At 44.6% G+C, this 12,749-nt stretch overlaps 1 protein-coding gene across 5 annotated transcripts in view; it reads left to right on the plus strand.

Moving 5' to 3' along the window:
• The window catches only part of SLC25A12 (solute carrier family 25 member 12), a 206,523-nt gene extending 194,600 nt beyond the window's left edge, over positions 1 to 11,923 (plus strand). For all 5 annotated transcript variants that reach the window (XM_066279356.1, XM_066279359.1, XM_066279357.1 and 2 more), the window contains 5 exons: positions 2,875 to 3,015; positions 5,229 to 5,367; positions 8,847 to 9,005; positions 9,129 to 9,219; positions 10,861 to 11,923. In XM_066279356.1, the coding sequence (XP_066135453.1) occupies positions 2,875 to 3,015; positions 5,229 to 5,367; positions 8,847 to 9,005; positions 9,129 to 9,219; positions 10,861 to 11,059 (729 nt within the window). In that variant the 3' untranslated portion in view covers positions 11,060 to 11,923. The remainder of the gene's footprint in view (positions 1 to 2,874; positions 3,016 to 5,228; positions 5,368 to 8,846; positions 9,006 to 9,128; positions 9,220 to 10,860) is intronic.
• The last annotated feature ends 826 nt before the right edge of the window (positions 11,924 to 12,749 follow it).

A 12,749-nucleotide genomic window follows, 5' to 3' on the forward strand; every position in this document is an offset into this window, starting at 1 on the left:
ATGTATGAGATAGTGTTTAACCACAGAATTTTAAAAAAGGCTATGCATATTTGCCATATACATTTTTCTTTAAGAGTTATAAAATATTCAAAGTTTAAGACAAGTAGCAGTCTTTATTTTTTTCTAAAATTATTCAATATTTCTGGATAGTATAGGCCTGCTATATTTTTTAAAATGCATATTGACTTCTAAAACATATACTTACTATACATTGGTAGAAATTTTCCTTCCTCAGGTAGAGCACATAAGTGTGAAACAAAAGTATATAAGTGTGAAAAAGTGTATGTGTGCCTTGCTCTATGTTCACTTGTCAATTTAGTTTTGTGGATATGCCCAATGTACTGTTGGGACTTAGTATGTGTTCTGGGTAACAAACCTTCAATGTGTATGACAGTTCATGTGTTTGCCTTTATTTATTTATTTTTTAAGTGAGAGAAGGGGAGATAGTGAGATAGACTCCTGCATATGCCCGACTGAGATCCACCCGGTGACTCCTCTTTCTGGGGCCAATGCCCAAATCAACCAAGCTATATTTAGTGCCTGAGGCTGATGCACTTGGATCAAATGAGCTATCTTAAGTGTCCCAGGTCGATGCTTGAACCATTCAAGCCACTGGCTGTGGAAGGGGACAAGGGAGAGAAGAGGGGAGAGGGAAGAGGAGAGAAGCAGAAGGTCTTTTCTCTTGTGTGCCCTGGCCGGGAATGGAACCCAGGATGTCTGTATACCGGGTTGACACTCAATCCACGAAGCCAACCAACCAGGGCTGTGTTTGTTTTTAAAATGCAGTTATTTCCTTCTCTTAATTGTACTGTTCCTATAGAAAGCCTTTTACATGTACCCACAGAAAGAAATCTGAAGAGTTGTTAAAGGAGTACAAATCTCAATAAACTGGCAACTGTTTCCAAGAGGCCATGAGAGAAGAAGGGGAGGAGGGAGCTGTTGGTGAGGGGAGTGCTGGTTGAGTACTATTGCTCTGTGGGATAATTTACTAATGACTAAGAACACGAAAGAACTTTATATTTACTTAAACTTAATTAATGTCCATGTTTAACAAGTGACACCCAGGGGTCAACATTGTCTGGTGGTGGCAAATTTTGGAGATTATAATCAAAATCTGTGGTTCTATTATTATTATTTTTTTAAATCTGCTTTAGTTTAGAACATAAAGTGCATTTTCCAGAAGACAATCTTTACCAGAAATTTTAAGAAAGTAACAAACTTTTCAATTAGGTTTGGTCTTTAATACTAGCTACAGGAACAATTACTTGGATTATCATTATAACATAATTTTTCACCCAGTAATCCTTTTGAAAGTATTGTTTGCTTAAATGAAAACATTGAAATGAGTCTTCCTGCCTGTAGTGCAACAGATTAAAAGGGAGAAAGACACAGGAAAATCAACATGTAAAATTGGGTCAGGCGGTCGCTGAGGGACCTGTTGTGCCTGTGGTCTGGATTGTGTGAGTTGGGAGTTGCACAGATCCCAGGGAGAGACAGCTAATTGCTGCACCCCTACGCTTGGTGAACAAAAGGGGGATTTAGGGCCCTGGGGAATCCAGGACAAGAAGCTTCCCACGAAGAGGAAGGGGGTGTTGGCAGTTGTGGATGTTGATAGGAGTAAAAGGGTCAGGATTGGCACAGGAGCAGTTGGGGGGTTTATAGCTCTCGGCCATTTAGGACAGTGGGCTGGGACTTGTTGCTGCCCCTTGGAAGGAGGTATGGGAGGGCTGTGGGACTTAGAAAAATGAACTGGAATGTGGGTGAAGGTAGAGTATTAAAGTGGCATTGAGTGGAGCATGGAGTTTATTGTTTGTAGTCTTTCTATACCTGTGGAATTACAGTGCCCCACTGAGGGACACACACTTCCTGTTTCACGTGTGACATGCTATTGCATTGAAGTTACGATTATATAATATCATTATGATTATATAAGTATGATTGTGATTATATAAATAGCTGTAGGTGAGATGAAGAGTTTTTCATTTTATGAATGGAGATATGTAGGTATTTATGTTTTTAAAAATTATTCATTTTTATGTATCCATGTATATATATATACACACATATGCACATTCGTTCTTACAGAACACAAAAAGGAGTTGGTAGCAGTTTTTTAAACATTTTTTTTCCTTTACCAGTTAACAGATTTCAGATGGAAATACCCTCTCATTATCCAAATTCAAATCTCTGTCAGTCACCACTAGAGAGTGTGGAGTGTGGCTTTGATTTGCCTGTGTTGTATTCATGGTAACTAGATGTTCCATTTCCCAGGGCCGCCTTGAAGAGTTTTTCTGGTTTTGTGTCGAAACAACACTGAATTTGTCTTGCTAAATTCTGTCCTTTTATGTAGGTGTTACTGGGTCAAGTTTTGCTCAGGATGACACAATTTAGAATTTGAACCAGAGACTTCCCCTCTGACTTTTGGGTCCTGTGCTCTATAACCCACGGAGCAGGTGGCTGAGCTAAATCAAGCGAACACTTGCTAAGAAGAGGGAAGGAACCATTTTAGACCCAGATTTTGGCTCCAGCTCCTAAAAGACACCAAGCGCCTCTTTCCCTGTCACTGGGAGCTCCCACTGCCACATCTGGCTTCGTTTTTGTTTTCCGAATGAATTTATTAGTTTGGCCATCTTGGATATGGCTGGTTTGATGCTGGAAGGACTGGTCTGAGAAACAGTCTTGACATTTCAAGCAGAAACAAACCCAGGTGTATACTGGCGTGAGCAGAGTTCGGGACTATCCCTGTGCACGGGATGACTGAAGAGGGAGACAGAAAGTGCTACAATGTGGACGCTTTCCTGGAGTTTTCTTTGTTGTACTGCCAGTCGGGTTCTGATTTGGAAATGTGCTTGTCTTCTCCTCCCTTGCTTGCAGGCTGGGGGCTCGCAGGTCATCTTTACCAACCCACTGGAGATAGTAAAGATCCGCCTGCAGGTAGCTGGAGAGATCACCACGGGACCCAGGGTCAGTGCCTTGAATGTGCTCCGGGACCTTGGACTCTTCGGTTTGTATAAGGTGGGTAGATTTCCCTCAGGTTATCTCAACAGAAAGGTTGAAACTTATTCAATAGATACATGAGAGAATGTGGAAACCAGGGTCCCCCCACCCCAAATGGAAAGCACTCTTGTCCAGCAGGGTAGTTCTTGGAGTAGAAACCAAAGAAAAAGGAAAAGCCGGACTGTTTGGGCAGTGGAGTGTACCAGCACACCCTCCTGTCACCCGCAGGCTTTCTGGAGCTGCCTGCAGGGAGGGCCCACTGCAGGCCACTGGCTTCAGGTGCACAGCCTTGCATTGGATGGTGATTCGGAGAAAGTTTCTCTGGTGTTCCTTTGGGGCTGGTGTAGGACTTCAAGGTAGTGTTCTGTTTATTTTGAGTCTGAGTTATTTCTGTTGTTACCTTCCCAGTAGGAACGCCTCTTTGTCTTAATAATTTGACCACAGTGAAACAGTAGTAGAGTTTGGTAGGGTTCAGTTCTTTAAGAAGTTAAGTGGTGGGATTTGTCAATAATGAATTCCATTTTTAAAAAAAAGAGTGTATTGTACTTGAGTAAAACGCCAGTCAACAGACTCCTTCCCTGCAGGTTACCTACTCCCATCATTAGAGATCAGAGTAATGGAGCAGAAGCTATTATTCTTCTCAAACAAGGAAGAGTATTTCTTCCCGTTCTTTCTCCTGGTATGAGGGGAGAATACGTAAACTTAGCAGCTACAGACAACCGTGTTTGCACAGCATCTGATTTATTTATAGATCCATCACTGTGGAAAATGTGTAAATTTGCTTCTATAGAAGCAAATTAGAAATTCTATAGATTAGACTCACACAGCTCCAGGGCTCTTAGGAGACCAGTAAACCAATGCCGCCTATCTTGAGTTCTGTACACATCCCCCCCCTTTCAGTTTCCATCCTTTTTGGAATTACTTTTTTTCTAAGTGAGAGGAGGGGAGATAGACTCCCACATGCGCCTCGACTAGGATCCACCCTGCACCCCAGTCTGGGGCTGCTGCCTGAATCAACCGAACTATCCTCAGCACCCAGGGCCAACACTTGGACCAATTGGCTGTGGGAGAAGAGAGAGAGAAGGGGAAGAGGGGGAGGGGGAAAAGCAGGTGATCACTTCTCATGTGTGCCCTGACCAGAGATCAAACCTGGACGTCCACATGCTGGCTCAGCGCTCTGTCCACTGAACCAACCAGCCAGGGCCTGGCATTCCCTTTAAAAAAAAATATTTATTGACTTGAGAGAAACACTGATCTGTTATTCCACTTACTGCATTCATTTGTTGATTCTTGTATGTTCCCTGACTAGAGGTTGAACCTGCTACCTTGGTGTTTCAAGGTATCAGGATGACACTGTAACTTACTGAGCTACCTGGCCAGGGCCTGGAATTTCCTTTGAGACTGAATTTATTAATATTGTTTCTCTTTGTATTATCGTTCAGAGAGTCTCTGGAACTTTTTTTTTTTTTTTTTTTTTTTAATGTTTGAGGTGTCTTTTAAAAAAAGAGCCCTTAGGGAAAGAGTGCCAGAGCTGGAGTATCCATCTGGCTGGGTAAAGCCCTGGCAGTTAGGAGAGTGTGTGTGCTGCTGACCAGACTGCGGGATGGCCACTGTGACTTCAGTCACTGAGACACGCTGTCCCTGGGCAGCTCTCCACTCCCATGGAAACCTGCTGCTGAAGCATGTTGTCTGGGTCCCCCCAGTGCTCTGCTCTGCAGGATGGGCAATCGGTGGTGGTTTCTTTCCCCTTCCTTTTCCACTGCTGCTGCTTCCTGCTTCTTACCCGGCCCTTCAGGGTCCTGGCTGACGTGCATGGAATTGGAGATTTGTTAGTGTTCGGGCTGCCTTTGCTGGTTGCTTTGGAATCAAGCTATCAATACTGGGTTTCCAAGTCTATTCCCCCTGACCTCCCATCAAAGCCAAATAGAACAAGCAGCCTGGAGGTTTGAAAATTGAATTTTTATTAACCTTAAAAAACTGAGTCTATACTGGAAATACCAGAAAATTCTTAGTTGTCAGAATAACAGCATTGCCCAGTTAACTAATTCCAGGACACTAAGACCCACCAGCTTTTCTCAAGCTTTGAGCCATCTGTGTCCTGATATGTAGTTATCCCCACTCTCCTTCCACATCAGTCCCGGTGTGTTTGAGGGACACCTCAGGCTTGTCATCGTGTGGCATCCACACCCTGTGTATTCAACTGTTCTGCTGTCTCTCCTCACCGTTGACAGGGCGCCAAAGCCTGCTTCCTCCGAGACATTCCCTTCTCTGCCATCTATTTTCCTGTGTATGCTCACTGCAAACTGCTTCTGGCCGATGAAGACGGACATGTGGGAGGTCTCAATCTCCTCACAGCTGGAGCCATGGCAGGTAACTACAATTTTTTTTTTTTTAAGCCAAAAGAACCCTCCTATTCTCTTTAAGAAGTGCAGAATCTCTAGGTACTTTCCCCCTCTAATTCTGGAAGGGTTATTATTTGTATCTGACTTAGTTTAAATGTGATCGCTTTTTCTCCTTTGTGGGATGTGCTATAATTCTGATGAGAGTTAATTACATTTGCATAATTTGGATAAACAGCTTAATGCAGCTTAGCAACTTGGAGCCAAATTAGATCTGCCCATCGAAATTGAGCTTTCCTCATTAACGTGTTTCTTATCCTTCTGTGCCCCTGAAACCTTGGTGTCGCCAAGCTAAGCATTAAGGTGGAAGAGTTCTTTATCAAATCAGGTGCTTTGTTGAACCTCGTGCTGACGCACGTGTCTAGCGGGCCCTCACTCTCTATCACATTGGAATGTGTATCATTTGGCTCAACACTGAGCTTTTATCCTGAAGCTGTTTCTGTTCCTTCTACCGTCATTCCTTAAACCAAAGTAAGCAGGACTTCCCCAGCAAACCCCCTTGTACTTGATTGGCATCTCTTCTCTGGGTTTTGTTTTTTTTTTAACACTTTCTGTCTTTTATTAATGGTTGTATAAGTTTTTTCCTCTGTACCAGGCTGGGAGCTCCTCGAGGGCCGAGGTTTCATTCTGTTCGTCTCTGCCTTCCCTTTGTGGCCAGCATAGTAATAATAGGATAGATGTCAGTCAATAAATGTCAATGGGAAAAATGAAAACCTTCATCTGGTCCAAGATAACAGATTGGATACAGAAGAGAGTCATCTGAAAGAGAAGTGTAAAAAAATGCAGGAAGGTCCTAAGATGCTTCCTTCCGGTCTCATGGGTCGAGCCTTCCTCCTGAGTAATGAAGGGGCTGACTGGCAGTGGAAGGGGAGGGTGGGTGTCTCCGGCTGCTTCAGCGCTCCGGGGTCGCTCAGGGGGAAAGGGCACATGCTTTTTTCCATTACAGCAAGTCAGGGACAGAGCGTGGAGGGTGAACGCAAACACAGATAGTCCCCAGATGATCATTTTAGTTCTGGTTGCCCGAGCCTTGCCTGTGGAGCTCTCACTGGGCTCATTCTCCTCCGGTGCCCTGGCTAAACGTGGCAGGACGGCCTGAGCCCTCCCTGCCGTGTGGTGTGCAGCGGGAGCCCTTGGTGCTGCGGGCGTTGGGGACCATGTTGTTGTTCCCACCCTGATGACAGCGAATGACATGTGGTGATGAAGAAACTCTCTCAGGGCCCTGGCCGGTGGCTCAGTATAGATGGAGTGTTGGCCCAGTGTGTGGAAGTCCCAGGTTCAATTCCTGGTCAGGGCACACGGGAGAAGCAACCTTCTGCTTCTCTCCCTCTTCCCCTCCCGCAGCCAGTAGCTCGATTTGTTCACGTGTGGCCTCAGGTGCTGAGGACAGCTTGGTACTTGAGCATCAGCCCCAGATGGGGTCAGGGCGCATGTGGGAGTCTGTCTCAATATCTCCCCATCTCTCACCTTAAAAAAAACAAAAAAGCTCTCTCAGGTAGCCCTGAGCCCTTATTTGGGGCCCTTTGTTTCCTGGCATGTGTAACTTCAGTCAGTCGCTCGCACATTCGCAAGGCAGTAAAGCCACCAGCTCAGCGTGGCGCTGAGTGTTTGCCCAGCCCCTTTCTGTTACTTACCAGAGTCTCCCAGTTTTAAACGGGACCAGCAAGATTTTCCTCATGTCTTTCCTTTGTGCTTTCCAATCAGCAGGGGAAAAAAAACAGCCAAAGAACAGTGACCGTGGGCAGGCATGTTGCCAGTGCTTAATAGAACCAAGCAAACCTTTCCATGCCGCTGTCGGCACCCACTTCTTGTCCGCAGACATTTGATGTCAGTTTTCAGAATGAGAGAGGAATTTGTCTAATTTTTGCTCATAAAGCTTCACTGGCAGGTGCCAAGAATATTCAGAATTCAGAACATTCCAAAGGAAAGTAGTTGACTTTGTTTCACCCAAATAAGGCATAGAGCCACGCAGGGGTGGGAGGAAGAGAGAGTATTTGCATCATTCTCTACCAGAGTCCCAAAGTCCACCAGCCCCATCTCCTAGTAATGATTCAGTAATACTCTGTTTGAATTGAATTTCTCTTTCCCTGAGGGAGATTATCTTGCCCCTATGTTCCCTGTTTTGTTTTATAAGTAAAAGGTGTTGCCTGACCTGTGGTGGCGCAGTGGATAAAGCATCAACCTGGAAACACTGAGGTTGCCGGTTCAAAACCCTGGCTTGCCTGGTCAAGGCACATATGGGAGTTGATGCTTTGTGCTCCTCCCCCTTCTCTCTCTCTCTCTCTCTCTCTCTCTCTCTCTCTCTTTTCCCCTCCTCTCTAAAATAAAATTAAAAAACAAAAAGGCCCTGGCCAGTTGGCTCAGTGATAGAGCGTCTGCCCGGCGTGCGGAAGTCCCTGGTTCGATTCCCGGCCAGGGCACACAGGAGAAGCACCCATCTGCTTTTCCACCCCTCCCCCTCTCCTTCCTTCCTCTCTGTCTCTCTCTTCCCCTCCCGCAGCAAGGCTCCATTGGAGCAAAGATGGCCTGGGTGCTGGGGATGGCTCTTTGGCCTCTGCTCCAGGTGCTAGAGTGGCTCTGGTCGTGACAGAGCGACGCCCTGGAGGGGCAGAGCATCGCCCCTGGTGGGCAGAGCGTCGCCCCCTGGTGGGTGTGCCGGGTGGATCCCGGTCGGGCGCATGCGGGAGTCTGTCTGACTGTCTCTCCCCGTTTCCAGCTTCAGAAAAATACAAAAAAAAAAAAAAAAAGGTGTTGTGAAATCCATCTTGGGTGTCCTGCTGCTGATTGATCTCAACATGGCCCCAGGGAGCTTGGGCACAGGGGATGGTTGCTAAGGCCTTCCCATGATCTGTCCCCTATTGTTCCTTAACTGCTTGCCTGGTCTCCTCTGCTGCCATTGCAATGACTTCTCTCACATAAGCATTTCTGAAAGGGGTCACAGTCAGCTCTCAAGTTAGCCTCTCCAGTAGGTGAGTAGATGTGAGTATTGATACTCACCTCACATGTTAGGGTGACAAGAATCAGCAAAAAACACTACAGTGTGATGTCAGATACATTACTAAGCTCATTAAATTGACATTATCCTCATTTCTTATTTTTCATGGAAATACTTGTATCTTATTTAGGGGGGGAAAAAAGATAAAAGAATTGAAATCTAAAGAGGAACACATGGGAGTTTCCTAGTAATATACTGCTGCCTTTTTTTCCTCTCACAGTTCTTTGGGATGATAGAGTGTTTTTCCTAATTCAGAAAGAAAAAGAATTTTACCCTGACCGCACTGAAATAGCTAAGAGGCATTTATATCTTTTTTTCCATTAGTGCCCAGACATCTCTTTAAGAAGCTTTGAGTTACATAGTTGAAGTTGCATTATAATCGTATTGTTAGCTGTTTGCAGTATTTCTGTCCTTCATAAGGTACTTTGAATGAATTAAATGTGCTTTCCTCCTGGAAGGTGTGCCCGCCGCTTCTCTGGTAACTCCTGCTGATGTCATCAAGACAAGACTGCAAGTGGCCGCCCGTGCGGGCCAGACAACATACAGTGGTGTCATCGACTGTTTCAGGAAGATTCTCCGGGAAGAAGGGCCCTCAGCATTTTGGAAAGGGACTGCAGGTGGGGGCTGGGGCCATGTGGAATGGCTAGCTGGCATAGGGTCCTACTTCCATTATTCACAGGTCATCTTTGCCACAGTTATCCTGGTGCTCAGTGCCTGCCACTCCTGTCTCTCTTTTTCAGCTCGAGTGTTTCGATCCTCTCCCCAGTTTGGTGTCACCTTGGTCACCTATGAGCTCCTCCAGAGGTGGTTTTACATTGATTTTGGAGGCCTGTAAGTGCAGCTATTTACCATCTTTATAAAAGTACCCAGCCTGGCCAGGCAGTTGCTCTGTGGATAGAGCGTTGACCTGGGATGCTGAGGACCCAGGTTCGAAACCCCAGAGTCGCCAGCTAGAGCTAAGGCTCATCTGGCTTAAGTGCAGGCTCACCAGCTTGAGGGCTGGGTTGTCAGCTTGCGTGTGGGATCATAGACATATATGACCCCATGGTCGCTGGCTTGAGCAAGGGGTCACTGACTCAGCTGAAGCCCCCGGTCAAGGCACATGTGAGAAAGAATCAGTGAACAACTAAAGTGCTGAAACAAGTTGATGCTTCTCATCTCTCTCCCTTCCTGTCTGTCCGTCCATCCTTGCCTGTCCCTCTGTCTCTGTCTCCCGCTAAAAAAAACCCCAAAAAAACCAGAAAGCACTCAAACCAAAGCAAGTCTTTGTTCAGCCTACGAAAACAGTTTTAGAAACTGATAGAGCAGAAAATTCTATAGGACCAGTGCACTTAAACAGTGGGCCTGAGTTGCTTAGGGAAGATCTTGGCAGGATGACATCATATGCAGCATTAAGCAGCTACTTGGGGAAATTAAGTTAGGTGAATAGTTATCTGTTTTTAGTGTAAGCAGTACTGAGCTTCATGGATTTAGATTCTTACTGTTTAGATTTTATTGTTTGGCTTTTTCACCAGAAGTACTGTAAACTTATATTAGTAACACTTTCATGAACTTTTATTTCAGATACTCAAGCCCTTTATACCCCTGAAATTTCATTATTTACCATAATTTATTATTGGAAGAGGTATACATGTTCTTAGAGCTAATTTATTGCAAGCAAAACAAGAAAGATTCAGAGAGAGGTTATGCCCATGGACATAATCACCAGTGATTGTGAAATCGGGCCTCTTGGAGCCACGCTGGAGGGAAGAGGACTCGCTTGCGAGTGTGCTGGGTGGGAACAGTTATACCCAGAGCAAGCAAGTCTCTGCTTTTCAGCATGAGATCAAATCCTGCATCTGAGTCTTCACCTCAGAATCCTGTAAACCTCATTTTCTGCTGAAAAGCCAAGTTAGGAATTAGCTGTTGAACCAAGTAGGTGGACTTACACAAAGAAAGAACAGCAATCTTACAATTCCAGGCTTTTCTATGCTTACACATTCCATAAAAGTAAGCATTATATTATTTCTCTTTGAATAATTTTAGTTATAACCTTCATGAGTCTACTGTTTTAAAAGGCAGGTTTTTTAATTGTCAAATTAAAGAAAAATGTAAACTTTTTATGATTATGCTTAGTGTAGAAAATTTGGAAAATAGGACACTATAAAAGGGAAAATCATTCATAATCCTATTTCCCAGAAAGTGTTAGTATTTGAGTGTATTTTCTTCTTGATTTATTTGCTTGGATCTATTTATATAAGTATATAAGCATTGAAATCAAGGCCACTGTCTTCTGAGTCAAATACGTGAATGTGTTGCTTTCGGAACCCCTATAAACCATGACTACTGCAGCACAGAAGACAGGGGACTCGTTGGACAAGGAGTAGTCTTGTCTGTGGCACACGGGGCAGCCTGAAGATGTTCATTTGTGTGGCATCCCCGTTGGGCTTGAGCATCTGTGCATGCTAACCATGTGCTTTTTCCTGTCAACAGCAAACCCTCCGGCTCAGAACCAACACCCAAGTCACGCATCGCAGACCTTCCCCCTGCCAATCCTGATCACATTGGTGGATACAGACTCGCCACAGCCACTTTCGCTGGCATTGAAAACAAGTTTGGCCTTTATCTTCCCAAATTTAAGCCTCCTAGTGTTTCTGTGGCTCAGTCAAAGGCAGTGGCAGCAGCTCAGTGAGGAGACGACCGTTGAGTGTGGCAAAACGGCACCGTAAAGAGAGAGGCCTGGGAGGGCAGCCCTGTCGGGTATCCGGTCGGCCGCACGGTGCTGACCGAGCTGAGGCATCTGTATGACATATACATATATTTGTTTATAATCATTTTCCCAGGGGAAAAAAACACAATGCAGTTTCAAGCTTCTGTGTTGAAATGTTTTCTAAGCTTTGGCATGAATTAGTGTTCTAGACTGCTTTGCACAGTTTGCACTGATAGTGACTGACTGTACATATTGTACATCTTTGTACAGAGACATCTTGGCACCTCATCCCAACAAATCACATTTATAGAACGTAATGCAGTTCTTAGTGGCTTGAAATGTACAGAATGTTTTGAAAGTGTTTTATTAAGAATCACATGACAATAAATGTATTACAATTAAATTCATTCTCTTATGGGTGACTTACGGGAATGAAGCATCAATATTGGATGTATTTAATTCCTAGCTTGTTTTCCATGCTGGAATATAAAGGTATTTGCTGATCAAGAGGTATAACAAGACCAAGTGCGGACACCATTCAGAGGAGCTCCTTTGGAAAAGATGCATGCCAGAGGACCAGGCTAATGACTTGCGTGTGCTTCCATTGTGTTTAACATGTGTGCGGGCCCTCCTCTGTTCATCAGTCAGAAGGCACTTCCCAGACAGCTCCCCCCCTGTCGGTGTGCACAGGGAAAGCGGGGCATCTCCAGCATTGCTGGCTGAGTTCTGCCTTCCTCTGACACTGCAAGGCCAGGGCCTAGCTTTCAGAAGAGTAAAGGATACTTTGGCAATGTTCTTTCATATGGATATGATTCCAATCAATAATAAAATACACACCAAAATGTATCCATGTAGTTGGGTTTTCCTTCCTAACTGGACAGATAGTGTCTTGTATTTTGATTCACCACTGATTCCTCGTAACTCATGATTAGGTTTTTGCCTCTTACACTTTTACAGGAAATAGTTTGATTTAGAAAGGGCTATGGTGGAGTGAAGGGAGGGAAGAAGAAAGGGGAAAGCTCTCTCTTGTGATTTAGTGGGGTCTCGGTTCTTTCTTATGAATCCAAATACAAACTACCTATTTCAAAAGTCACTCACTAAGGGTGTGATTACTAATTTAGATCTCAAATGCATCTTGACAGGCACGTCTACACTCCAGGATGGTTGTGATTTGATGTGTAGCATCAGAATTTATTTACTTTAGTAAAGTGCTTTGGAAAAACATTGCTGTTGCCAATGAGCCGGGGTATGCGAGGATATGCAGAAATATATTCCAGGGGCAGGACTGTTGATGGACCGAGCCACTTAGTACCCTCCACAGCACTCAGCGTTGATGGCTGCCAGCCCTGCAGCACACCCTGGGCTCTCTCCGGGCCTGGCGGGAACAAAAGAATTAGCTTTGAAAGCAAAGTTTTCAGTTATTCTCATTGGAATAGAATAAATAGCAATACACTCACTGTGTTGCTATTGTCACACATTGTAAAAAATATGTAAGTAGTCCATGGACGTGTTCTTACAAAAGATTCATGTGATGCTACATACATAGTAGATGTGGCAGGGATTCGCTGCTCCCTGTTCCAGAGGGTATCACTGCTAACTGGTTAGAGTGTAAATTTGTCGTCTGTTTTTCATCTCTATTTAAATATTTATATACATATTTATACTTTAAAAA

This window comes from Saccopteryx bilineata, chromosome 5 (genome assembly GCF_036850765.1).
Source record: "Saccopteryx bilineata isolate mSacBil1 chromosome 5, mSacBil1_pri_phased_curated, whole genome shotgun sequence".
Classification (NCBI taxonomy): domain Eukaryota; kingdom Metazoa; phylum Chordata; class Mammalia; order Chiroptera; family Emballonuridae; genus Saccopteryx; species Saccopteryx bilineata.